The sequence below is a fragment of the Mustela nigripes genome, chromosome 11 (genome assembly GCF_022355385.1).
Source record: "Mustela nigripes isolate SB6536 chromosome 11, MUSNIG.SB6536, whole genome shotgun sequence".
NCBI lineage: Eukaryota > Metazoa > Chordata > Mammalia > Carnivora > Mustelidae > Mustela > Mustela nigripes.
In genome coordinates this window covers 37,940,676-37,967,867 of record NC_081567.1, presented here as the reverse complement: position 1 = coordinate 37,967,867, position 27,192 = coordinate 37,940,676, and the positions used below count along the sequence as shown (strand labels likewise).

The 27,192-nt window shown below is 56.6% G+C and overlaps 2 protein-coding genes across 6 annotated transcripts in view; one reads left to right on the top strand and one right to left on the bottom strand.

The window, feature by feature from the left end:
• IFT140 (intraflagellar transport 140) overlaps positions 1-3,893 on the bottom strand; it is a 71,903-nt gene extending 68,010 nt beyond the window's left edge. Inside the window, exons 1-3 of one of the 3 annotated variants that reach the window (XM_059415721.1) lie at positions 3,801-3,893; positions 2,976-3,074; positions 628-805 (exon numbers count right to left, since the gene is read on the bottom strand). In XM_059415721.1, coding sequence (XP_059271704.1) covers positions 628-774 — 147 coding nt within the window. In that variant the 5' untranslated portion in view covers positions 775-805; positions 2,976-3,074; positions 3,801-3,893. Of the gene's footprint in view, positions 1-627; positions 806-2,975; positions 3,075-3,607; positions 3,743-3,800 lie in introns of those variants that run through there. The other 2 variants (XM_059415722.1, XM_059415720.1) reach the window with 2 other exon arrangements.
• A 2,264-nt stretch (positions 3,894-6,157) lies between these two features.
• The window catches only part of CRAMP1 (cramped chromatin regulator homolog 1), a 55,420-nt gene continuing 34,385 nt past the window's right edge, over positions 6,158-27,192 (top strand). Inside the window, exons 1-4 of one of the 3 annotated variants that reach the window (XM_059415719.1) lie at positions 6,158-6,437; positions 8,586-8,932; positions 18,507-18,700; positions 23,989-24,142. In XM_059415719.1, coding sequence (XP_059271702.1) covers positions 8,587-8,932; positions 18,507-18,700; positions 23,989-24,142 — 694 coding nt within the window. In that variant the 5' untranslated portion in view covers positions 6,158-6,437; position 8,586. Of the gene's footprint in view, positions 6,438-8,115; positions 8,162-8,448; positions 8,933-18,506; positions 18,701-23,988; positions 24,143-27,192 lie in introns of those variants that run through there. The other 2 variants (XM_059415717.1, XM_059415716.1) reach the window with 2 other exon arrangements.

The following is a 27,192-nucleotide window of genomic DNA, read 5'->3' as shown; positions in this document are numbered from 1 at the left end:
ACACCACACGTGACCCGCACACACTCTGCATACCCACACCAAACAAGCACCAAGTACCACACAGCATGCATCACATACCACAGATGTACCACATACCACACTTACAACACACATGCACATAGCACACAGGACACACAGACCCCCGCATACCACACACTCACACCACACAAGCAAAACATACCACACAGCACACACACGCCACATACACAGGACACAGGTCATATCCACACACTCACAACACACGCCACAAAGCATACATACTGGACACACATGCATACACCACACATATCACACACGAAACACACATCACACACAACACACATGCACACACAGAACATACCACACATGTACAACCACACCACACATCTACCCCATACCTCACACACACATGCCACACACATGTGCACACACCACATATCCCCTGTACATGACACACACCACTCGACACTCACCACACGTACCACACCCATGCACACACCACACACACACAGCATACCCCCTCCACGCACATGACACACGCACCACACACAACACACCACACCCATGCACAAGCACACACATATGAGAACAAAAGGGACACAAGAGCCAGAAGCCCTGAAGTCAGACACGTTGCTTCCCAGGACTCACTTGTTCCAGGTATATGTCCACACTGCCTCCTGAGGTCGTGCTGACAGAGGCCACTGCCAGGAATGGATGAACGGGGTGCCAGTGGATGTGCGAAGGAGACCCGGCAGAGTCTGGGGCTTCTATTCGGTGGTCAAAATAGAGTGCCATGATGAAACTCAGACCTAGGCAAAGCCGAAACCTGTGGGGAAGAAAAGCAGCCACATCCTGTTGCTTCTGAAAAATGAGAAGAAATGACCACATAGAATTAGGAAAGAAGCATCACCAACCATCCATCGTGACACAGTGCAACTTACAAACAGCCCTAAGACCACGAGGGCAGCTTTACATGGAAGAGCTAACAGGGAACAAATACACAACTAGAAGCAAGAGAACAAATACACAACTAGAAGCAAGAGACTGGACCTGGGAAGATTCAGGGTGCAATGGAAAAGAAGAAAACGCTGCCGTCAAAACCGTAAGAGGAAGTCCAGCCGCCCAGACCACACGTGTAAATCCCGATTGCCCGTATTCATCATAACGAAGAATTTCTATAGCTGTCCTTCAAGCAAAAATTTCCATCCAAACAGAAACACAACTCTGCTTCACAAAAGCAGACGGGAAAAGCCAGTATTTAGTTTATGATAAAGTGTGAACACCAAGGCTGTCTTCCACGTCCAGCTCTCAGGTTGTAGGATGCATCAGGATTCCCTCATTGGAGAATTGAGAAAGCAAAGCCCTGGCAGCTGTGGGGAAGCCAGACTTGATTAGGTTCCGGAACTTAACATCTTCCTCTCCCGGAAAAGATGCGCTTATTGCCCCTTGGCGGGAGGGGTGGGATGGCAAATGACAGATGGTCACCACCATCCGCTTCACACCCCATAGTCAGCGCGGGGACGCTGACTGGTAGAGCAGAGTGTTTGTAGATGGGTCTGCTTTCCTTGGACAGTCCTCAACGCCAGGCCCATCAGGATGGCTGTGGTCAGGAAGAGAAAAGAACCGTTGGCAAAGGCGTGGACAGCCTGGAACGCTTGTGCACTGCCGGTGGGCGTGTAAACTGGCACGGACACTGCGCGAAACAGTGTGGTGGTTCCTTAAAACTTAAACATAAAATCACCCTGTGATTCGGCAATTCCAGTGCTGGGTCCATCTCTGGAAGACTGAAAGCAGGGGCGTGAGTGGATCCTTGCACACCCGTGCTTGGAGCGACGCTACTCACAGGAGCCAAAAGGCGGAAAGAGCCCAAACGCGCACCAACAGCTGGAATGAGCCAACACAATGCCGTGCACGCTCAGGAGATGTGGTGCTAACGGCCTGGAAACTCCCCCGCGTCACGGCACGGAGGAACTGGGAAGACATGCTGCACAGTGACAGAGGAACAAATACAGTGTGTTTCCTCCTGTGGGAAGGATCTGGAATAGTCAGATTCAGAGAAAGAAGTGGAACGGTGGGTACCAGGGCACAGCTTTTAAGATGACATTCTTTCCGGCACAGAGTGAAGAGCACATACTGGGAGCTACTGGCGAAGCGGCCAGTGGTGGCTGAAGGGGCGGCAGGCACTGGAGTCAGGGGAGCGGCAGGATCCGGAGGCCTCCCATGTGCACGCGCACACACATGCGCACACACGCATGTGCACACCATGGAGCGGACACCTACACTGGTCAGCGCCCTGACTCCGGAGCGCAGCATGGACATGAGCTTTCATAAAGTCGTTACAATTGCAAAAAACCCCACCTAAACGCCGGGTGTTTATAAACAGCAAAGGAAGGCTTGCAAGTTGAGTTTTTGTGGGCTGCGCCACAGGCTGACATTCTGGGCTGTGGGAAACTCGCGCTCGGATTTTACAAGTTCGCCTCGGGAAGATGCTCCTGTGATAAATCAGGAACGTCCGTGTGTCAGACCGATGGGAAAGGGATTCTTCGTCCTTAAAGAAGTCAGGCCAGGTTGGGCTGGTTTTGTTTCTTATTCTCATTTCTCATTTCGTAATGAGTGTGGATGCCAGCAGATCTGGAGGGGCTTTACCTCGGCCTGGGGTTTTCTCACAGCTTCTCTCCCCAGCCTCCGACTGACATCACGGCTCGGCCAAAGGGCCCTGACTTCGCCCCGGCACTTGGACTTCATCGCCAGTGCGTGGCGGGGTGACTGTCCCCCACCCACAGCTGCCCCTGCCCCACAGCGCAGGAGCCCCCCCAGCAGTGACCCCAACCCGGGAAAAGGCCCCCCCGGTGACCTCGGGAACGGTGTTTGTCAGCAAGGACGGATGCTCTTGCCGGGCTGCCGGGGCGAGCTGCCGATGGGGGAGCCCACTTGCGGACACCGTTCGCTGAAGCTTCCAGAGCTGGTGGAGAGAGCACCAGCAGGGCCCAGCTTACCTGACCACAGGACGGGCAGCGTCGGCTCAGAAACGGGCACTACCGCTCTCCTTCACACCGGCTCTCCGTCTCCACGACAGGACAAAGTGGTCGGCCACACTTCGGGGAAAAGACAAAAATTCCGTTTGTTCTAAGCTATTTTCTCCTCTCCCCTCCCGCCCAGCCCTGTCTTCAGTCCCAGGCGGGCTCAGTTGAGGGGCTTTCAGCAGACACTTGGGCTGCGGGTGAGGGGCGCAGGGCTGGCGGGGCGCAGCTAAGAGGAGGGGGGGTGAGGTTGAAGTCGCTGAGAGGAGGGAAGTTGAGGGATGGCTGAGAAGGGGGCGCTGAGGGGCGTTGAGAGGAGGGGCGCTGAGAACCGCTCAGAGGAGGACCGCTCAGAGGAGGGAAGTTGAGGGGCGGCTGGGAAGGGCTGAGAAGGGGGCGCTGAGGGGTGCAGGGGAGCTGAGAGGAGGGGCGCGGGCACTCTCGGCCACCCCGCCAGACGCCCCCTCGGCCCCCGTCCCCGGCGGTGCAGGGTCACGGCCGCTGGCCGGGGACGCGAGGGCCGCACCGCCCCCTCCCCGCCCCGGTCTCATCCCCTCCGCTCCCGGGGATCCGGAGGGCGCCCGCGGAGGCCATCCTCCCGCGCTTACCTCGGACGCCGCGCCTGCTCCCGCCCGCCCGGCCCCGACCCGCTCGGCCGAGGCCCGGCTTCCGGACGAGGATGACCCGGGAGGCCGCCGGCCGGGGGTCCCGCCCGCTGCGCCGTCCGCCAGCTCCCGCGCCCCAGGCCGCTCCGAGGCCCTCCCCCGCCTCTCGCCGCGCCAGCGGGCAGACGCCACTCACCCTGGCAGAGCCGTCGCGCCGCCGTGCGTTGCCCGGACAACGGCTGCGCGCTGCCGGCGGAAACAGCCGAAGGGAGCGCGGCGGACGCCGAGGCCTCCCGAGGCGCCCCCGAGCGGCCGGAAAGAGCCGAAGACGGTCGGGAGCGCTCGTGAGGCGCCGAGGGCCGCGGTCTCCTGGCGGGTTCCCGTGGGCGGGGAGCCCCGCGGTCCTCCCGGGCACGCTCTCCCGGTCGCCGCCGCTGTCTAGACTCCACAACGCCGGCTCGGAAAGGGGAGGTCGGAGGTCAGGATTGACCCGTTGTGCGCGGAGAAGGAAGCCGGCGACGTTCCTGCGGGTCACCTTTCTAGCCGCGTCCCCCAGCGGAGAGAATGTGGGGGAGCGCCGCAGCCGTGCGGATTCGCTCCTGGTTGCTTCGTCTTCTTGCCGGGGATCCTGGGCCGCAGGCCGTCGGCGGGGCCCTGCTTCTCTGATCTCCGGAAGGGGGGCTGGTGGTTCGAGAGGATTTCGGAAAAAAGCCAGTGGGTTCGACGTCACACTTGAGCTGCGGCGCTCTGGGGGGGACGTGTGCGTTCCTTCGGCAAGAAGGTGGCAGGCACGGGCGCGCCCGGCGTCATCCCCTCGGACGCCAACCTCCCCGAAGGCTCCAGCAACGTGCCCCCTGGCCTTTTCGGTCAGGCGTGCTTCCGCTTCGAGATTCGCTTTGGGTGACAAAGCGATGTCTTGTCATTAAAGAAAAAAAAAAAAGTTGCAATGGCGAAAGGGTCCACATTGTCAAACAGTGAAAACATAAAAGAGGAAAGTGCAGATACTACTGGACCCGACAGTTTAGCTGCTGGATCCCATAGGTACAGGGTAGATCCCGGTTTTTTAAAACTTCATTTTCGCGGACACTAGAATTTTTTTACTGAAAGAATTTGACATGTAGCTTCGTGTAAGTTTAAGGTGTGCCGCGAAGTACTTTGATATGCCAGTGTCGTACTATGGCTCTTGTGGCCATGTCAGTCCTATCACATAACTACAGTATGGGATCATTGTCTGTGATTGTTTGCTGTGCACGGGTCTCTATGGCTCCTGAGTGCTCCTCCCAGGCCTGGACCCTGGGACACAATCTCTCTTATCCTCCCCTGCATACATTCCATCATCTCTCTTATCCTCCCCTACATACATTAGATCTTTATGGCTCCCGAGTGCTCCTCCCAGGCCCGGACACTGCTGGGACACCATCTCTTATCTTCTCCTATATACACTAGATCTCTGTGGCTCCTGAGTGCTCCTCCCAAGCCTGAATGCTGCTGGGACATCATCTTCCTCATCCTGCCCCACATATATTAGATCTCTATGGCTCCTGAGTGCTTTTTCCAGGCCTGAATGCTACTGGGACACCATCTCTCGTATACTTCCCTACATATATTAGATCTTTACGGCTCCTGAGTGCTCCCCCCAGGCCCAGACGCTGCTGGGACACCATCTCTCTTATCCTCCCCTGCATGTGTTAGATCCCTGTGACACAGCTCCTTGCAGGCCCGGACGCTGCTGAGACATCATCTCTCTGATCCTTCGCCTCCATAGTACACCTTTTTTTTTTTTTTTAAAGATTTTATTTATTTATTTGATAGAGATCACAAGCAGGCAGACAGGCAGGCAGAGAGAGAGAGAGAGGAGGAAGCAGGCTCCCTGCTGAGCAGAGAGCCCGATGCGGGACTCGATCCCAGGACCCTGGGATCATGACCTGAGCCGAAGGCAGCGGCTTAACCCACTGAGCCACCCAGGCGCCCCCATAGTACACCCTAGAACTAAGAACACACTCCTGTTTCGCCATGACGGAGAAATATGACCCGAGTGCCCAGCGCCATCTACTACGCCAAGGACCTTCAAAAGCAAACTCTCAATCTAATGAAGGACGCGTTTATCTGACTCAGTTGCACTTTCACGCTTTCTCGTTAAAAACTCGGTCCGCGCCGGATTCAAGACTCTGAGCTGAGGCAGCGTTTTCTTCTCACGCATCCGTCAACACGGCCCCAGCCAATCACAGCCCGGGCGGTGGCCCCATTGGCTGTCCATCCACCAATCCGGAGAGACGCACTGGCTCGCACGGCGGTGAGGCCGGCGTCACAACACTACCGGCGTCACAGGCCCGCCCCGGGCCCCCGCCTAGCGTCCGTACGTGCAAGCGCGCGCGCCTGTTGCTGGCCAATGGCAGCGCCCCTAGGGGAGACGCGCCCGCTGGAAACCTCGGGCGAGCTCGTCCCCGCGCGCGTCGCCCCGCCCCGTCCCGCCCCGCGCGCCGTCCGCCCCGCCCCGCCCCGCCCCGCCCCGCGCGCCGTCCCCGCGGTCTCCGCCGGGCCGCCGTAGCCGGAACTGCTGCTGAGCGCGGTGAGCCCAGCCTCCGGGAGCTGAGAGGCGGCAGCACCGGCACCCGCATCCTCGTCCGCCGCTCGCCGGGCGCGGAGGGGACGTGCCGGGGCGAGCGCCTCTGGGCAACTGCTTCCGAGGCGGGAGGACCACAGCGGCGTCGCGGCTTCTGTGCAGCGGGCGCTCGGGGTCCGGGGGCTGCCCGGCCCGGCCGGTTCTGCGGGCGCCCGGGAGGCCCCCGGGGAGCCCGCGAAGCCAGGCCGCTGCGAGGCGTGGATGAAGGAGGTGACCGGGGGCTGGGGCTTGGGAGGGGTGGGCAGCCCCGACCGGCTGTCACGGCGAGGCCCGGCCCCCAGCCGGAGCGGGGCTGCGGGAGCGGGGACGCGGCCTGCGCCCTGGCGGCGGTGGCTACGCACGCGGTGCTTTGTCGGGGTGGCCCGGAGGCGCCCCGACCGACCGGTGTCGCGGTGACAGCACTGTGTGTGTGCGGCCACGAGTCGGCCCGAGGCGCGGAGGGTTTTGCTTTTTCTTTCCCGAAACCTGACAGACGGGGCCGGGCGGAGGTTTTGCTGGAGCTGAGTCCATCTCTGTGTGCTGTCAGGAAGTAGCGTTGGAGGTTTTCGTTCGAGGGACTCCATCCCCGTGGCCTCCTTTTCCTGCAGGGGAAAGCTCCGAACGCGTCCGTATTCTCTGAACCTGAAAGGCCTTGTCCTCCCGTGCTCAGTTTAGTGTCCTCCAGTGTTCCGCCGGGCAGCCGGGCAGATGTGTCCCGCTGTGGCTGGCCTGTGCTCGGCCGGGGCCTGACTTGAGGGCGGGCAGTTTGGGGATAATAGGTCCCTGGGAGTAGGGTTCTCCCCATTATAACCCGGAGAGAGGCCCTTTGAGGTATTTCCAGGGTTCTTAAGTAGGAATGGAAAGGTTGAGAAAGGAGCAGCCAGAAGCCCTACACAATGAAGTCCTTAAAAAAGTTTGGCCTTTTGTCCTGGCTAGGTTTTTATCTTTTTCTTTTTTTGGTCAGGGTTTTTGTTGTCTTTTGTTTTTACTAGCATTAGCTAGATCATTCAAATGATTTGTTAAGACCCGTTCCAACAAAAGAAAACTTACTGGTCATTTTGTGACACAGTACATCAGAGCCGTAGTAGGTGTTACTCTGATTTTTACTCATTTGTCAGTCTTTGGGTGAGAGGTCCTTGCCTCTATTTCTGTATTCACTTGTCAGCCCTGCTGTCCTGCTCACTTTCCCCTTTTGAATGGAAATGTTTCCATTCTGAGCGGTTGTGTTGAGGACCTCACAGAGTTTGGGCACAGTTTCAGCACCTGTTGAGGAATCTTAATATTTGTCTTTCTTGCTTTATCACAGGTACACATTACTGACCCTTTTGGGGCTCATAGTGTGGATGCTCCCTGATTCCGAGATAATTTTTGAGTGGGTCTGCATTCTGAGATGCATTTTTATAGTTGCCCGGTGTTGTTGACATTTCACGCAGCAGTGGGTGACAGAGTGAATGCAAGAATTTTATTAACGGTTATCAAGAGTTTTTGCACTGCCCATTCTTGCATTTGGATCTGGACAAGTCTGTGGGGTCGCCTCCACGGGTGGCTCCCACCTGTCCCACGCCACTGGCTCTTTGTTGCAGAGGCATTTTTAATTTGCGAATCTCTGCAGCAGCACACACCTCCCACCCTGGGAAGCCAGATTCCCAGAAACCGCGAGCTTATTACTCTTTAAGTGTGTTTTAAAATAAGCAGGCGGACCGGCAGCCGAGGGCCACCATGGAGTCCCCTGTGCACGCAGGCGAGCCCACGCCTCTCCCCTGGCAGGGTGGATCCGGGCCCCTCGCCCCCACTCCGGGGCCAACTTTGGGGACCCGCATGCGGGGCAGGTGCGCGGGCCCGGAGCCCCGCGCGTTTTGGGGGCGGGGAGGGGTGGGGTCGGGGGCGCGGGCGCCGAGGCCCGGGCGGCGCGGGGAGAGGCCCGGTGCGCAGGCCATGAGCCGCGGCCCCGCCGGGTAGGTGGCTCCGGGCCCGGCCCCGAGCTCTCCCCCTCAACCCCGGGACCACCCCTCGCCCCCCTCGGGGCCCCCCCTCCTCCCCGCCGACCCCGGCCCCTCCAACCCCCCCACCCCCACCGCCACGACCCCGCCGGCCGGGGCGCAGCGCGCGGGCAGGGCCGTCCGGGCGCGGCCCCCGGGGGCCGCCCGGCCCGCCGCCTCCGCGCCGCCGGGCCGCCGTTTCCTGGGGTCGGCGCCGGGGGCGGCGGGGCCGGGGCCGGGCGGTGGCGGCGGGCGGGCGGGCGGCGGCGGCGGGCGGGCGGCCGGGAGGGGATCGGGAACAAACAACGGCGGCCATGTTGAGAGGGCATCGGTGCGCTAAACTTCTCGGGCAGGCTGCCGGGCGCGCGCCTCACCGGGGTCTCCCCCCCTGCCCGGCCAGGATGACAGTGAAGTTGGGAGACGGCGGCGGCGGGGAGGACGGGCTCAAGCGGCTGGGCAAGCGGGCGGCCGACGACGACTCGCTGGAGGGCGAGGGGCCCGGCGGCGGGGACGCGGCCGACGAGAGCGGCGGCACAAAGAGGGACGCCAGGACCCCCCGGGACGGCGACGACGGCCCCCCGGCGCCCGCGGGCGGCCCGCAGGCCCCGTCCCCGCCGCCTGCCTGCCCGCAGGACCAGCACCACTTCCTCCGGTCCAGTGTGAGGCCGCAGAGCAAGAGGCTCAGGAAGGATTCGTCGTGCGCCGGGGGGAGCGGCAGCGCGGGCGGCTCGGGGCCGCGCGGCAAAGGTGAGGGGGATCCCCGGCGCCCGCGGGGGTTGGTGGGGAGGATGGGGGCGGGGGTCCCCGCCGGTGCCCTGCCCCGCGCCCTGGCGCCCGCGGCTGGGGGGCACTGTGAGCCTGTGTCTGTGTCGGAACTACGTGAGGACCCTTCTCCGGGCAAGTACAATGGGTTCCTGAAGGGCGGGTTTCGTTTTCTCGGGAAGGATCGTCCCTGATTGACGCTATTTTAAACCGCACACAATGCTCTGGGGAAAGGAACCTGTTCTATCTCTTTCCCGGACGTCAGCTGGCCCACACACAACAAAGGAGTGGGCTCTCCAAACCCGATCGGACTGAAGCCAAACTCGGTTGGTCGCAGGGTCTGGCAGTGGCCAGTAGCCCTCTACCCCAGGTAGACCCAGGCTCAGGAGTCCTGAAGACATCCACAGGCAGCCCCTTGAGTCCACTAAGGCTTCCCTCGGTGCCACAGAAACGGTGTCCCCTGGGGCAGGAGGCCGCAGGAGCAGTTGTGGCCTGATAGGGGCAGGGAGCAGGCTGGGGGTTTGCTGTCCTGCTCCGGGAGAGGGAGGGAGTACAGCTTTACTGGGGTCCCCACCCGGGTAAGAAGAAAACCACGTGCCACTGTCGCCGCTGCTCTCATCCGTTTAGGAGGCCGCCTTCCTGACTGTACAAGTGAGCTCCTCTTCCCGTTCCTTCTGTGGAGGCCGAGTCTAAGGCTGCCGGCTTTTGTAGATGGCAGATGCAACAGCGTTCCAGGGAGTTTTGCAGGAAAGAGGCTTTTACTTGGTTTCTTGGGAAATGGTGATTTACGTTTATTAGAAGCCCTGATAACCTGACAAAGAAAGATTTCAGAAACTGACGGAGTGAGAACCGTTTTGGAGACCTTTGCCCAATATGTACAATTAATGCTGTCTTCTGTCTTCTCCTCACCTGAGGAGGGCTGGCCTCGGCAATCTTGTGGGCCTCACCAGATTTTTGGTATAAAGATTCTTGATGTAAACATGCTTAAAGTTGTGAGTGTAGGATACATGTAGTGTGTTCCAGAAATGAAACCTCGTGTCCTACGCGTTTATGTTGTGAAAGCTGCTGATCAATTAGCAAAGCATTGATTTGTTTTTGTTTTACCAGCTTTATTTTGTAAAAAAAATAGTTTTTCCCTCCTAGTTACAGGTATGTCTGAGTTATCACCAGGAAGCTCCTGAGATACCCTCATGGGAGAGTTTGTGGCTTCAGAAGCCCTAGCAGCAGCCACGACCTTGCCACCTTGGCCCTCTGACCTGCGTCTGCTCCTTTGACTTGTTGGATCTGCCGGAAGAAGAAGCGTACTCACTTGTGAGACAACAGCAGTGACTGGTCAGAGGAAACAAGGTGGTGGTGTGATCACCTGTGAATGGCCTCGGGGTCCGGTTGCTCTGGGAGGTCAGGTGATGAGGGGAAGCATGCTTTTATTTGCGTAGTTCAGCGTGGTTCAGACAGAAGGGCTCCTGGATTAGCTTCACATCAGGCATCGGCTTTTCTCTTCTTGTTTCTTGTCTCAGTGTGTGGCTTGGAGCAGCAGTCGACTTTCCGTTAGGAAAATGGATATTTGTTAGAATTGGTGCTTCTAGTGACTTTTACGTATTTTCCTGTTTCAGCAAGTGACTGTTTTTTTACATAAACGAGGAGGTTAAACCATAATGGTGGCTTTTAGGAGTAAGAAGTGTGTCTGCTGTGCTTCTCAGAAGCCAACGTTTCCTGCTGGGGCCTGATCACTGTGCCCAGGACCCCCCCCTCATGCCTTTGTACCCCGTGCTCACTGATAGCCTCCATTAACAGCCCTGCAAAGGTCTGGTTCTGAGAGCACGCTTGGGGACCTCTGCAAGCAGGTCTTAGAGGAGCGTGTGTCTTCCAGACTGGAAGTCTCCACCCAGGGTGCTGAGAGCGGATCAGTGAGGAAACGGACAGTCTTGGCATTTGTTAGTTTTTCACTTGAAAGCAGTGAATTTCCATTACACTCCAGGAGTGCTCTTGGCCCTGTCGTTGGTGGTTCTTTGTTGACCACTGACCGCTCTTGCCTGTTTGAATTGGAGCAGACAGGTGTGTGAACCTCGCAGTGACTCTGGAGGAAAAGTCTTACGGAGAAAAGGAAGTCTGCCTCGTGCCTCTGTGCACACCACTGGGTTTTCTTTCTCTCTGAGAAGATAGTCTTCTCAACTTCAACAAGTAATTTTTTTGTAGTACGATTCCAAATTAGGTTCTGTTGGAATTTTAAGGGGCAGGGTGTGAAGACTTAGGATCTCTGTGCCGCATGTGTTTCAGCTCTTTTTCTTCCATTTTAAATGGGTGCAGAAACCTAGGTTGGTTGTTTCAGTAACGTGCCCGACCTAAACAGAGGGTGAGCTGCAGGCCGGGAGCCAGTAGATCTGCCTGATGTGGCTGCACGTGTTCTAGCACCCCACCGTGCGCCCAGTGACCCAGGGGTGTGTGTAAGACTGAGATCCAGAATTCACATATCTGTAAGAACCTGGTCCAGGACTCAGAGCCCCGAGACCCTTCCCCCTCTGGCCAGTTTGTGATCTGGGTGATTCTGGGCAAACTGGTCTCTCTTGGAGCCTCGAATTCTTTGTCTGTAAATGGGGATAATGCCAGTGTCTGGCTCCCCAGTAAGTACCACAGCCAAGCCATGCTGTAAGTGGCTAAAAGGCTCCCTGCACTTCTCTTACGGAAAACGTGGATAGCTTTGAGGTTAGGGAACTATAGCGTCAGGACGGGTAGACTGGGTCACCTGTTGGGAGGTAGAGAAAGAGGTCCCAGGACTGCTCCTAAGCTGCTATGCTCTGTGGGGACAATTGTAAGCGTAAGGTAGACTCTCGGTTTCTCTGATGCCCTTTGGTCCCCTACCCCACCCCACTTGTACCCAGGAACAATCACTCACCCTGCCTTTGGGCCAGCCGGTCATGAAATGTGCCCTCTCCACAGTAGGGCAGCGTCTCCGGGTCTCCTTGTGCTTGTGCTTAGGAATCAGTACATCACCATATAGAACTTATATTTTACATAAACTATGGGCTGCTTGTAGTTTCCAGGTGTTTTTAGAAGACATTGGATGAGCTCAGTCAGCCCAGTGTGGTCAGCCTTTGGGAGACGAGTACCATATGGGGGAGAGCTGCTTTGTGGCTGGCTCAGCTGTGGGGCAAAGGGAAAGTTCCTTGACGTGCCCAGACTGTAGGTTCCTTACTTCCAAAATGTTTGGGTGGGATAGTGCCTAAAGCTATCCTGACCTTAACGTTTAGGGGTGAGGGGTCAGCTATGCTGACAGGACTTCTATCCTGTGTGGCTCAAGAGAGCATTCTAGAAGGTAGGTTGCCTGAAAACACGGTAGCTCTGTGTTTGTGGGCTCTGCCTAGCCCTTGCCTCCGGGGGAGCCCCAGGCTGGGAGTGGTCAGAATGCGCCCCCTTCGCCCAGGGCCGTGCCCGTGTGTCATGCAGGCACAGTTTGTCAGTCGTAGGCTCTGCAGTCGCTTGTGTTGTCGCTGCCCGGCATTTGGGCCAGGCCCCAGGAGGCTGGCTGAGGTATGGCTATGCATGCTCGAGCTCCCTGCCCTTCATACTCTCCGGAGAGGGAGGGGGACAGTCAGACTGTCACAGACCACTGAGGCCCCAGCACTCTGATTCCTGTGCCCGGTGTGAGTCAGTAATTGATGTTTAATGAAATCAGGTGCAGTGATGACAGAGTGGAGGCCGCTGTGGCCACCTGGGCCAGGGCACGGGGTTCTGCCGAAAGCCCTCAGCTTGTTGGGAGAAGAGGAGGAAGGCAGGACCCCACGCCCCTCCCCCCATGCACCCTGTTTGCTGCACCATAAGGTAGAAGACCCTGATATGTCCTGTTGTGTGCCCCAGACGCCCTGTGCATGGTAGGGGAGGAGACCTGTGTCCCTGGCCACTTCGGAGACGGGCCCTGGCGGAGCCGTGCAGGCTAGAGAGGGAAAGCCCTGCAGCTGGGGGGGGGGGGGGGGCTCTTGTAAATTACTAGATTCGGAGTTGTTCTAGAGTTGGACGGCTTCCACTGGCTTCACATCGAAGACGTGGGCAGAGGATGGACGAACAGGTGAGGTGACCTTTCAGTATTGGTCTGAAGGCTCAGCTGCTTCTCTAGTACCTCGCTGGCTTTTAATGTCAGGACGAAGATTTCTGCAGCGTTTGCTTGTGGAATTGTCCTTTGCTCTGCAAGGATATTGTAGGATTTTCATTTTCTGTCGTGCCACCTGTCTCGTTTCATATCCTGCGATGATGTAAAGATGACAGAGGAATGGTTTCCGAGAACAGAGTCCTGGATGTGAGGACGAGCTCTGTCGTAAGCGGCGGAGCATGCTAGGATGCTTTATTAGCGCAACGTTGGCCCTGAGGACCGATGCAAGCCGTGCCAGAGGACGATGAGGCCCGCAGGTGTTGTGCTTGCGGGGTGTCAGCAGTTACTGACAAAGTCTTCACCTTGTTTGATGGCGAAGGCACATGTTTTCACGGACGCGAGGGGGTTTTAGTTATGCTTTTCTCGGACAGTCTGGTGAGAAGCGGTCCACCTGTGAGGGAGCCCAGCTCCAGAAGTGGGAAGGATGCCAGGGCTTGGTCTTGTGTGGGGGCCACGCACGCTATGGGCTGTGAGGTTCCAGCTCAGCTTCAGCTTCCGGACCCGGCTGCCTCAGTGGCAGGGACCCTCTCCCGCGGCTCGGCCACAGCGGCCGCACGGGCTCTGCAGAGACCAGTTGAGGGACGAGTGGGTGGGAGGCTGCCCTGGGGAGTGCCGGCTGCGTGGAGTGGGGCAGCTTGCGGAGGCTTGGCGAATGGTGGTGTGTGCAATGACAGACGCTGGCCCCGGGGAGGCATTTGGATCCGCCTGCCGAGGTGACACGCTGCCTGGGAATGGCCTTGGTGGAGAGGGTGCCCCTTTGGTCACGGCCAGGCTCCGAAAGTCTGCTTGGCGGTGCCCGATGTGGGTGACGTGTGCTCCGAGGGGTGCAGGAGCAGCCCCCGGGAGACCTGGGCATTTTTCTTCCGTCTCAATGGTGGCATATGGTGACCTGAGGTGGACAGGTCCTCCACTCAGCAGTGCCGTCCTCAGCCTTTGTGAGAGGTCCCTGCTCTCCTGTACCATGGACCCAGGCCACGAGGATGTGTTCCTGCGCCGGACCGGAGGCAGGTGCACCCCAGGCAGACTTCCCTGACCTCACGGGAAGCGTCTTTCCTGCTAAGAAGGCGCAGTGCACAGGAAGCGAGGGAGGCCCCTGTGTTCTCCCCTCAGGGGCCCGTGAGCGCCTTGCACTGCTGGTCTGCTGCGCTCTGTGAATGTTCCTGACTCCACGGAGGAGCCTTGCAGGCTGGGAAAGCGAGCTCCGGGGTAGGGAGTCATTGCCTGATAGGACAGTGTCGTCCCCGTCCTCTGTGTCTGACCCCAGCGAAGGCACACAGTTTTGTTTTTAGAGATGGACATCCTCCTGGCGACCTGACTCTTACCGCTGTCAGCCACACAGCTTTGGGCAGCTCACTGAACCTCCAAGTGCCCTTCTCTGTTGCAGGCGGAGGGAGGGGTGTCGAGGTCTAGTGCCTCCCCCCTCAAAACCCTGGGTTCTTTAGCTCTATGTGTAATAAAGATACAGAAGCATCCGTGACATGGGCGGCAGCCACATGGCGTCATGTGGCCCGAGAGGAAGATGCCCGGGCTTGGTTCTCGCTGCCCGGTGACCTTGGGCCAGCTCTGTGACGCAGACCAAATCTCCATGCTGAGAAGACAGAGGAGCGAAGCATTTGTTGTGACGTAGAGCTGCCAGACCTCGGTCGGAGCATCAGTATGGCGTGCAGGGGAGATGCTCCCTGGGCCTCAGCACCCCCAGCTGGAAGATGGGGATTGTTTCCTCCTCTGCAGATAGTGTGAGGGCCGTCGGCGATAGGGTTCCAGGCTCATTCAGAGTCGTGTGATGGGAAGCGGGGACATGGAGGCGGCAGGCAGCCTAGCTTGTCCGGAGTGGAAGTGGGCAGCCAGGCAGCCTTGGGAGGCAGAGCACAGCCACACTTCTGCATTCCACAGATGGAAACTCTGGAGAGGACACTGGGGCTGGGGTTGGTGGTTTAGAGGCCCAGGAGGAGGATCCTAAAGCGGTCTTACTTGGAGGTGGTCCGGGAGTGGTCTGGGAACGTGGCCGCAGAAATGGGGACAGGAGAAGCTGGGTGGCCCCTGGGCCACTGGAGGACCGTGACACAGAAGTAGGTTGACAGGGAAGAGTGGGCTCTGTGTTAGAGGCACTGGGTCTCGGTGGCCAGCGAGGGGCCGCTGCTGCGCTCTGTGTGGGTTTCTGAACTCCTGGGGAGCATCTTCTGTGTGTGAGGCCCACAGCTGGGCTTGGGCCCTGCAGAGTCAGACCCTGTCCCCGCCTTCAGAGACCTCACTGTTGGGGTCCTGTTCCTTGTACACCGTTGCCCTGTAGGTTCCTTGGATACCAACTTCTCATCACGTGGACCCTGGTTCATGCCTTTGTGGCCTCAGAAACTAGTTGCAGACAGCGTTGACTTTGGTCTTCTGCTTTTTTCCACTGGGCCTCTTGTCCCCCTCCCCTGTCCCTGGGAGAGAACCCCCATACCCACCCAGTCCTGGTCTTCTCTTTCTGCCTCTGGCCGTCCCATTTCTGTCCTTGCCTGCTTCTGTCTCCCCCCTCACTCTTCACGGTTGCATTGCGATGCTTCTGCACAGGTGGGAGCCCCTGCCCCTGGGCCCACTGGCGTGTTCCCCACAGTCTCTCTGGTCCCGCTTCGTGTCTGTCCTTGAGCCCGGCTGCTTGGATGAGCCCGTGGTGATGTGCTGCGCTGTCCTTGTCTGAACTTTGGGGGACGGACCAGACGGCCTGTTCTCTCTCTGCTCTGAAGTTCTGCAATTCTGCTTTACTTTTAAGAAGGATTCAAGGTTTAGAGTGACGGTCGCGGAATATTAGAAATGGTTACTAAGGGGTGATCAGCTTTGGCTTTTGAACGTATTGGATGTTCCTATGTTTGCTTTATTGTGCACTCTAACCCTGAGGTTCCCTCCAGCTCAGAAATGCTTCTGAAAGGTGTTTTCTTTCGCTGTTAACCATGGTCTCGAGTCTCAGCAGTGCTGTGATCCAGGGACGTCTCACAAGAGCTGGCCACATGCCTGTGCTGTAGACACCCTGGTTACATGGGTGTGTCCCCACGTGCTGGTGTGGTGGCGCTGTGGGCTGGCGGGTGCTGAGCCTGCGCTCTGATTTTCGGGCTGGCTTGGGAAAAAGAGAGTTCACGAGTGTTTCATCGGAAGCTGAATGCTTTGTTGTGGTGGCATGGAGGGGACGGACGGTGGCCCTTTCTTGGGCGATTCCACCTGAGTGGTTACAGACTCCGTGTCAGCAGGCACTTCTGGGGTGGCCTGTCCTTCAGGGTGCAGCAAAAGTGTCTGTGAGGCCATGGGAAGTGGCCCGAAAGCCCGTCATCCCTGCAGGTCACCGCCTGCTGGAGAAGTCTTGGGAAGTGCTGGGGTCACTAATTAGGTTGTGTGTTGGGTACGGTTTGGTTGGTGAGGGAGGGCCCAAGTCAGGTTTGTAGTGAGTACCCCCAAGCCCGCTGGAGGACGATCTGTTGTGCCTGTGGGTGGGGAGGGAGCAGCTGGCACGCGGGCTGGCTGGGCTCGGAAACCCTGAGCCTGATGGCGTCTTCCCCAATTGGGCATCTCGGATGGCGAGCATCAGGCTCTCCCCCAGAGCTCTAACTGCACTTTCTGCGTGGCAGAAATGGTCTGTGCTGCCCACGTGGGCATGGACCACGAGAAATGTGGCTGGTGTCAACGAGGAACTGGGTGTTTAGTTTTATTGAGTTTAAATTAATTAGCATTTACATCTTGGGTTGCGGCAGCTGAATTGGACAGTGCAGTGGTGATGAACAGCGATCTTGGGGTGGCCCAGTCACGTTACCTTTTGAAGTCGCCGAGCTGGCACACTTCTCCACATGAGATAATCTCTGATCTCCCCCATTTTACGCAGCGGTGTGACTCTTCTGCATGTATGACCACACGTTTCGCTCTCCAGTAGCCGACAGGTCTAACACAGGCCCTGGCACAGTTTGGGGGAGGTCCAACACACGTGTCAGTGCATGGTAACCCTGCCTCGCCCTGTCCCTCGGGCTACCCCTTCCCCGTGGCTTGTGTTTTTCCAGGGATGGTCCTGGCAAATGAATGTAGGTGAGTGGACTTAAAATGTTTCACTTCCTCTGATTTTCTTTTTTTTTTTTTTAAAGATTTTATTTATTTATTTGTCAGAGAGAGCGAGCACAGGCAGACAGAGTGGCAGGCAGAGTCAGAGGGAGAAGCAGGCTCCCTGCGGAGCGAGGAGCCCGATGTGGGACTCCATCCCAGGACGCTGGGATCATGACCAGAGCCGAAAGCAGCTGCTTAACCAACTGAGCCACCCAGGCATCCCACTTCCTCTGATTTTCTGTGAACTCCCTGTCTTTTGTCGCTGCTCTGGAGGCAAACCCCTGTCAAGGGGGTGAGGGAAGCGTAGCCCCGTAGGGAGACCCCTGATTGCCCTGGAAGAGGGCCTCCCTTCAAAGCTCATGATTGTCTCGCTAGGAAAGCACTTTAACAATAATCTGCATTTGTTTCACTTTTGCTTTTCTAAACGCTTTTATTTTAAATCTTACTTTTACCACTAGCCCTCCCCAGAGTGTTCAGCATTTGAGGACTGCTCACCACGGATGGCCCTAAAGTTCCATGAGATGGAATCTGGTCTGTGCTGGGCTGCGCCTTCCCTGCGGGCGAGGAAGGCACCAGACGAGGAAGGCACCAGAGACACCAGAGACGGGTGGGAGGACTGGGTGGGGTCATAAAAGGATTTTATCTGTGACCTTTGCCCCTCATTGTTTGCCTCCGTTCTCCCAGGATTAGGGCGCTGTCCGTGGCCACCACAGGTTACTTCCCACTGCTCGCCTGCCCTGCGGGGTCTCCAAGGGCTCCTCCGGATAGCAGGAAGCGATGCTTTCGGGGCACCCATGAGATTGTCAGTTGACTCTCAAAATGTTAGCTTTTGTTGGTGGAAATTCATTAAGAGCAAGGAGTTCCAAGACCTCGTAGATTCTTCTAAAGGCATCAGATGATTCACGTTTCTGAAACGTTGGTTGTATCTAAGACGAGGTGGTATTCCACGCGCACTGAGATGTTTTCTTGACTTTGAGTTTCAGTATGTTGGTTTGAAAAGACAAGAATTACTTCACCCCAAATACATTTGAGGAGGACGCTGTGGTGTATGATGGGTGTTTCCAGGTCACTGGGGGGAAGGGCTTTCTGACTCCTGTGGGGACGTGGTGGTCAGGCTCTTTCAGGGGTCTGCAGAAATGCTCTTTCTTTTTCTCACTGCTTCTCACTGTGAAACGATTGGAAAGAGTCACGAGGTCAGGTCAGGATGAGGTCGTTGCCGAATAGCCCCAGGGAGCCCCTGGCAGGTCCCACTGCCGTCCCACAGGGGCGCCACGCAGTGGAGGTGTGTGCAGGGGCCTTGGTGAGCTCCGCAGACTTCGGGAAGAGGTCACTGTACAGTTCTTTCTCTCCAAGGCGCCGACGGTGGTGGATCATCATCTGGAAATGGATCCGGGGCTCCTCCCACCACTCCCGCGACGGGTTCTCGCTCCTCTTCCCGGAACCTGGGGTCCTCGAGCGGCGAGAAGGAAGAAGGCAAGAAGGCCCGGCGGCAGTGGGAGTCGTGGAGCACGGAGGACAAGAACACTTTCTTCGAGGGGCTGTATGAGGTGAGCTCTGGGGTTGGGACAGGCGGCAGAAACCTTCTCTTTCCACTTTATGCACGTTTCTCTTTCACTCTGCCTCTGCCTTGCTGGCCGCATGGCTGCGAGATCAACTAGTTTAGCCCCTGGTAGGCAGCAGGCGTGGGTCCCTAGAGTGCAGGACCCACCCTCTGACCTTGGCCCTTAATCCCCTCATTGTGACTTTAAGAGTTGATACTAGGGAGAGAGAGGCTGTTAGGAGGTGCCTTTGTTTGGTTCATTCCTTTCTACTTCAAGGGTCTACTCATCGACTCAGATACATTCTTTCTGTCTTTTTTTTTTTTTTTTAAAGATTTTATTTATTTATTTGACAGAGAGAGATCACAAGTAGGCAGAGAGGCAGGCAGAGAGAGAGAGGAGGAAGCAGGCTCCCTGCTGAGCAGAGAGCCCGACGCGGGACTCGATCCCAGGGCCCTGAGATCATGACCTGAGCCGAAGGCAGCGGCTTAACCCACTGAGCCACCCAGGCGCCCTCTTTCTGTCTTTTTTGAAGATTTTATTTACTTAGAGAGCATGCGTGCAAGTGAGGGGGGAGGGGCAGAGAGAGGGAGAGAGAATTTTAAGCAGACTCCTTGTTTAGCACAGATCCCCATGTGGGACTCGATCTCATGACCCTGAGGTCATGATCTGGGCTAAAACTGTGGGTTGGACACTTAACCGACCGAGCTACCCAGGTGCCCCTCAGATACATACTGGACTGAAGAGTGCAGCCCTATCTCTGGGCCTCCCGTTTGCAGTTGAGAGGGCTGACTTGGGAGGAATGGCCCCAGACTAGGAGGGACAAGGGGACACTTGCCACATCAGTCAGAGCCGGCAGCTTGACCCTGAGAGTTGTTGTTGTAGTGGACCTGGGACAGAGTGGAAAGTCCTAAAAACAGAGAGAGAAGCTGCTCCCTGATCCCACTGCCCAAAGAAACAACCGTGCTCCCTGCCAGCTGTTTTCACTTCCCTGTTCTGCTTTTTGAAACATTTGTAACTGTAGAGAACGTATTCTTTTTATTAATATCAAATGCGCTTTCCTGGTAGGTTATGGTTGTTTTGCCCATGTTTTTCTGAGTGCCTGTGAATATTTTGCTTCAAGCGAGAACAGACTGTGGCTTGTGAGCTTGCTGCCAGTTTTTATAAATAAAACTTTATTGGGACGCAGCCATGCCCATTCACCTGTGTGTAGTTTCTGGCCACTTTGTCGACGGTGGCGTTGATGGCAGCTACTGAGTGGCTCACCCCTGGCCGGTCCTTGCTCTCTTGTTCCATCCTTGTGTTGCTGGTTGCCAAGGCTCCTTCCAGGTTCTTTTGTGAGCAGCGCTGCCCCGTATGTCCTGGGCACGTCCCGTATCCTAGACTGCTGTGCTGGGAAGTAGCGTCGGGAGTAGATGACTCGGCCAGCGAGCCTTCCTCCCTCTGTAGCACAGCACTAACAGCGCTGGAACAGGGCTCGCAGCAGAGCGGGGCTTTGGAGGGATGCTCTGAGTGTCCACGAGAGGCTAGAAGGGGCGAGGAGCTCGAACTCAGCGCAGACGTCACAGTAGTCCTGCTATGGCCCTTCTCCCTTCGAGGGGCCACCGCTTCGCTTCTGCCATCACAGTTGGAGGAGGTTGTGGTCCATGGAGACCATGAACTGTATGTTTGAGGTTCATTCCTGTAGCTGCAGAGCCCCTCAGACGAGTCCCCACGTCTCTCTCTCTTCCCTGTGACGGTTTGAGAGGATTGCCCGGAGGCCCCTTCTGGAGGCCAGGTCCCCACGCTGTGCCTCCTCGCAGTTGCTGGGTAGGATTAGGTGGTGACAGGCCCCGGGCCCGGCGTGAGGCTGTGCTGCTGATGTCCCCTGCCAGCTTTGCAGTGGCCTGTGCCACGGATGCCACCTGGCAGCTTTGCTGCGGCCCATCCTGGGGGGAGCACGGCTCTGGGGGGGGTCTGGCTCCCTGGGCATGGAGCGCAGGCCGGAGACCTTTCTGGGAAGGGCTCAGATGGGCCTCGCGTGTCCCAGACTCTCCCTGTGGCCAAGGGTGGTAGGGAGGTCAGCAGGGCGAGCGCCTGCTCTGACGTCATCTGTGACACTCTCTTACTTTGTCATCAGTGGCTCTTCACACAGCTGTCACCGATGTTTCATTGTCCTTCTGTCTGCAGTTTCTGCCTTACAGCCGCATGTCCAGCATCCCGTGCTTGCTTCCCACCGGCTAGATAATCACTGCAGGCTCACCTGCACACACCACTCCACAGGAGCGCTGGGGTGCAGAGAAGTCCCCCTTCAGCGGCAGGGTGATCAGGGAAACGGAGCAAGACCGTTGGAGGTGGTGCCGACAGAGAGCCTGTGCTCACAGGCGGCAGAAGTCAGAAGGCAGCATAGTTGGAGAATCACCAAGCCCAGATTCGGCTCCCAGGCCGGCGAGTGTGTGCCTCTGTCTGGGTTTGGTGCCCTGCTGCACCTGGGAGCTAGCTGATGGATGGGCAGGCTGTCTGCACTTGCTCAGTCATGGTCAAGAGCTGAGGGAGGGTCATGGGGGACAGCGCACCCACAGGAAAGCGTTTAAGAATTTTTTATGTATTTTATTTTTTTTAACAGTAAAGACGATTTAATTCTTTTAGGTTTCTTATACTTTAACTTTTCACTTTCAAGCTATTTCAGACTTGGAAAAAGTTGTGGAAAGTGTACAGAGAATTCCATGTGTCCTTTTGCAATGTTCCCACAACCTCAGTGTGCCCAGCACAGCGAGGAGATTGGACGTGGAGACAGTAGCACTTACTGACCTGTGGGCCTGACTCAGGTTTGGTTGGTGTTCCCACCGATGTGCTTTCTAGACCAGGGTGCCACATGCATTCAGTGGTCATGTTTCCTGAGCCCTCCCTCAGGTGCCAGGCCCTCTGTCTCTGTCTCCTTTGTTCTGTCAAGACCTTGACGCTTTTTAAAAAAAAAATTTAAATTCAATTTAGTTAACATATACCGTATTACTCATTTCAAGAGTAGACGTTAGTGAGCCATCACCTGCATATGATACCCAGTGCTCATTCCATCCCGTGCCCTCCTTAACGTCCATCACCAGGTTACCCCACTGCCATCCCCTTTCCTCCAGCAACCCTCAATCTGTTTCTTAGCATTAAGAGTCTCTTATGATTTACCTCCCTCTCTGATTTTGTCTTTCTTTTTTCTTTCCCTTCCCTTGTGTTCATCTGTTTTCTTTCTTAAATTCCACATGTGAATGAGATCATACCATGATTGCCTTTGACGGACTTACTTCGCTTGGCATAATGCCGTCAGGGTCCATCCATGGTGTTGCAAATGGCAAGATTTCATTCTTTTTGATGGCTGAGTACCTGTAAACACTGGGGTGCAGGTGTGCCCCTTTGGATCACTACAGTTGTATCTATGAGGTAAACACCCAGTAGTACAATCGCTGGGTTGCAGGGTAGCTCTTTTTATAACACTGGTTTCCACAGTAACTGCATTAGCTTGTATTCCCACCAGCAGGGTAGGGAGTCCCCGTCCTCGCCGACACCTCTCATTTCCTAAGTTGTTGCTTAGCCGTTCTTAGGGGTGTGAGTTGGTGTCTCATGGTGGTTTTGAGTTGTGTTTCCCTGATGCCGGGTGATGTGGAGCACTTTTTTGTGTCAGACCTTGACAGTTTTGAAGACTCCTGGTCTGTTAGGTTGTGGAATGCCCCTCAGTTTGGGCTTCTCTGAGGTTATCTCATGATTAAGTTTACATTTTGCATTTTTATCAAGAATACCATGGGAGGGGACGCCTGGGTGGCTCAGTTGGTTAAGCAGCTGCCTTCTGCTCAGGTCATGATCCCAGTGTCCTGGGATGGAGTCCCACTTCGGGCTCCTTGCTCAGCAGGGAGTCTGCTTCTCCCTCTGCCTCTGCCTGCCATTCTGTCTGCCTGTGCTCCATCTCTCCCCCTCTCTCTCTCTGATAAATAAATAAAATCCTTAAAAAAAAAAAAGACTACCATGGGAGTGTCAGGCTGTCCTGGGCACATTCTGTCTGGAGCGCGTGGTGTGCTCTGTCCTGTCTGGCAGTGTGAACCTTGAGGACTGTGTTCAAGTGCCCCCTGCCAGGTCCCGTACTGACTCATTTTTGTTTTGTTTTTACGTTTACTCTATGTAAATAGCCTGTTTTTCATTTTTTTATCCACTAACTGTAGCAATCATGCCATTTTTTGCCTGAAATAGCTATGATTACATGGTTTGTCCAATGATTTTCTGATTCCATCCTTCTTTCTATACTTACTGGAGATCTCGTGCAAGAAAGAGATCTCTCTTCTCCCTCATTTAGGTACGAATTCACTGATTTTTTTTTTTTTTTTTAAATCTGTGTGGACTCAGGGACATGTAGGCTACTCTCTCCCCATCGGTTCCAATCCCTCTTGGTTTTGCTGCCCATATTTTTGCAGGTTTGGCCCCTGGGAGCCTTTCCAGGTTAGCTCCTGTTGTGCCCAGGCACTTGCACACTTTCTGGGTCTACAAGATATTGCAGGCTCGCTGGAACTTGTCCCGCTCATGGTGTCCTGGTTCCTTCTGGGGAATGGGATTTAGAAGCCAAGATGCCGGTGCTGGGGGCGCTCGTGCTGCTGGGCAGCTGTCCCCTGCGGGCCCACCCCAGGACATCTGTCTTGGCTCTAATGGAGAATTGTAGCCCCCACATGGTGCCAGTGGTGACTGCGTTGTCCGGGACGCCGGTTCCACTCTGAGAATCCCCGAGGTCTCAGCCCCGACGTGGAGGTGTTGAAGGAAGGAAGGGGTGGCCCATGGGATGTGTGGTTCTCATACGAGGTGTGCATCCTCACTGTGTATCCGATACAGGATATGTTGCATTTGATGGAAGCAGTGGGTGTTTCTGGATGGTTGATGTGTTGTTTAGATGAGGCATACCACACTGCCCTCCTCTGCCCTTGCGGTCTGTGTTCTGTGTGTTCCTGTGATCGTCTTCACGGGTGGTCTTCTCGTGGTCTCTGGGCCCCTCCGTCTGAGGGATGAGTGTCGTGCTCTCCCGCTCCAGGGCCCTTGCCTCTGTGGTCTCCTGTGCCCTGATAGTTTTATCTCTGAGTTTCCACTGATGCTTTATCCGTTGTTCGAATTGAAACCTGAGGTTCTAGGGCGGTGAGGTTGAAGTTCCTGCACAGAGAAGATCCGTGAAGGAGGTCTGCTCGACCACAGTGGTCTCCTTTCCCATTTCTCCTGTCTCGGGAAGGGTCTGTGCACGCAGAAAACTGCCCTGTTGTAATCTCTGTGCTTTTACTGTGGACTTAATTTTCCAGCATGGGAAAGACTTCGAAGCCATTCAGAACAACATCGCCCTCAAGTATAAGAAGAAAGGCAAGCCCGCAAGCATGGTGAAGAACAAAGAGCAGGTCCGGCATTTCTACTACCGCACGTGGCACAAGATCACCAAGTACATCGACTTTGATAACGGTGAGTGTGCTCGGCCACGGCTGCCTGCTGCTCAGGAGTGGGTGCCCACAAGCCCTCCAGATATAGCTGTGGCACTGCTCTCACCCAGCCACATGGCCAGGGACCTCTGTGCCTCGTGGCACTTGGGCTGCTGGTACGCCCAGGCACCATCAATTAAGCTGAATGGAGAGGAAGCTGCGTGGGTTCTGACAGCCCCGCGTGCCTGGGCGTTTAGGTCCCTGGCTCAGCCTGGGCCCATGTCTGATGCTGGGAGGGCAAGGCCCCCGGTCCCCCAGGAGAGGCAGGGTACGGGTGCGGGCTGGCCAGAATAGAACCCCCCCCCACTGGTGCCTGTGCTTCTTGCCCAAGGGGAGCTCCTTGGAGTGAGGGTGGGACCAGGGGGCGTGGGGAGGGCCTGGGGGAGGGCTGGCTTTCTCAGGGCTCTTGTCTGTGTTTGAGGCTGGGCTCAGAGTCGTGCTGTGTGCAGTTCACATGTTGGGTTCACATGTCCCAGTCTGGTTCACATGTTGGGTTCACATGTCCCAGTCCGCGCTCTGAGTGGGCTTTCTGATCAGCCCCCGTCCCCAGGGGTGGGTGTGGCCGCCTCCTGTCTCTTGGGGTCACGCCTGCCGCACCCTCATCGATCCACCTTTCCTGGCGCTGTTCTTGGTGTCCACAGCCTCACTAATCTCCTGGTCATTCCAGACGTTTGCTTTCACTAACTCGGCTCGTTCTGACTGTGCAGTTAAAGTAGTCTGAGTTCTGACGTAGAACGACCATGGTGTCTGGTCTGTCACTCCCCTTGGAGTCTTTGCCGCCGTGAGGCCTTGGTGTGAGCCCCTTATGGCGGACCTCCGTGTTTCCCGTGCACTCGCTCTGGGCCTGTCGGGGATGTCTCGGCCATGCGCCTGCCAGCGCCCCCCAGGCCGACCCATCCGACTTCCCTCCCTGACCCTTCCTTGGGTCAGCATGTCGCGACCTGGGGTTCCTCCTCCAGCCCGAGAAAGGCCCAGAGAGCACAGTTCAAGCAGTCTCTTTCTGTAAAAGGTCAGATGGTAAATATTTTGGGCTTTTCCAAACTTTGGGGTTTGCAGTCTGTGGAAACTCTCTGTAGACAGAAAGTAAGCAGGTGTGCGTTACTTTTTTCAGAAACACTTCTTTCACAAAAAGAGGCCGTGGGCTGTGTTTGGCCTGTGAGCCATAGTTTGCAGACCCCTGCCCTGGAGAAACCCTTCCCTGCTGCCACCGGCCAGTGTGGGAGCCCTTGGGGATGGGGCACCCGAGCTCCAGTCACAGTTGTTACCTGACCCTGTCACCTGAACGTAGTTCCCTCCGAATCCTTCTGGACATCTGTCACCAGTCAGAGTCTTGCTGGTTGTACCTCAGAGGTTTTCGGGTCTGTTCTTACTGCTTGGTCCTGTTCAGATCGTCACTGTTCTGCCACGGCCCTGTCCCACTGTTCTGAACCTGCCCCTCACGTCTCTGCAGGGCTGATCCCTGCCTGTGCCCCTGGACTCTCGTGCTGACCCGCAGGCTGGTGGGAGCAAGCTGTTTACCATCCTGGTGCCCATGCTGCCACCCCCGCCTGGTCCGCCTCCCTCATCCTGCTCAGCTTCCTAGGCCGAATGCCTGTGACATTCTCCCCGAAATCCCACCCTGCATCCTTCTCTGCCCTCCTCCTGCTGCCCAAGTGGAGACTGGCTCTGCCTGTGGCTCAGTAGATGAGAAAACTCAAGTGCAGCCGTGCAGGCCCTCACCCAGGCCCCCCAAGACAGCCAGTGGGAGAGCCGATACCCCCCCTTCTTCCCAGGCACCCTCTGCATGTGCTCAGCATAGCCCCTGCCCCACGAGTGCGGGCTTTCAGGCCACGTTTCTTGCTGCTGTGGGCTTTCTCTGTGCTCCCTGTTGAGTGATGTCATTGCAGGTGAACACGTTTCACTTTTCCTTTCAGACTGACAGGTCACTTCTGGTGGCTTCGAATAATGCATTTGTGGACATCCCTGTTCAAAGAGCACTTTTCTTCAGAAACGCTTTCTTTGGGAAAATCGTATGGTTGAGATCAACTTACTTACCTCTCGTTGTGAGTGCTGATCGTCCCCTGTGAGGATCAGGGTCCGGGCCTGCTCTCCTGGCTGGCTGCTGCTTTGCCGTGTTTCGCATCAGGCTCTGTCCTTGACCAAGGCAAGGAGGAGCCCCTGGCAGTTGAGCACACCCCATCCGGGGGCAGTCGGTCTCCCCAGCAGGACCCCGTGGCAGGGCCTTCCCTCTGCCAAGTTTACAGCCCCACCGCGCTGCTCTCTGGCCAGCACAATGCTCTTGTTTTCACAAGTCCTTTCCAGGTCCCTTTCCAGCTTGACCACCTTCCACTGGTCACCTCAAGTGGTATCCTTCTAGTCCTCATAGGGGACACATGTATCAGTGTTTACAACACATAGGAGGAGCCGACTGGGAGGAGGGCTCAGCACCCCGAGTCAGTTCCAGCCCCCGGGTCCTCCAGTCGAGCCTGGCACCTCCATGGGGAAAGTAGATCAGGAAGGAGCAGTGGGTCCAGCATCTTGGGACAGCGTGTCTGTCGATGTAGATGGCCGTTCTTTCTGGAGACCTGTGGGAATGGCCTGTTGACTGCCATGCATTAGGGACTGCCATGCATTCTTGGTCTTTTGCTGATGCTGTGTTGTTTATTGGGTTTTGGGTCTGTATGAGCATGAATAGGAGATTCTCTGCTGGCCTGGGAGTGTGCTGGCCAGTGAGTCACGTCTTGCTCTCGAGCAGAGTGTCACCGAGCTGTCCGTGTACCTGCTGGCTGCACGTGTCCTTAGTTCTCCGCGCTTCCCAGATACCAGCACAGCTGCAAAGCCTTTTGAGTCTAAGACTTGATAACGTCCATGGTCTTTATGAAGCCTGTCCCTGCCTTCTTCCACAATGACCTGTGTCCCTGGCATCCTTTACCTGAGCCATGTGCTTCCTGGCGGCTCCGCCTGGGAAGCATCTACCTTCGGCTCAGGTTGTGATCCCTGGGTGCTGGTATCAAGCTCCGTGTCGGGCACCCTGCTCAGCCGGAGCTTGTTTGA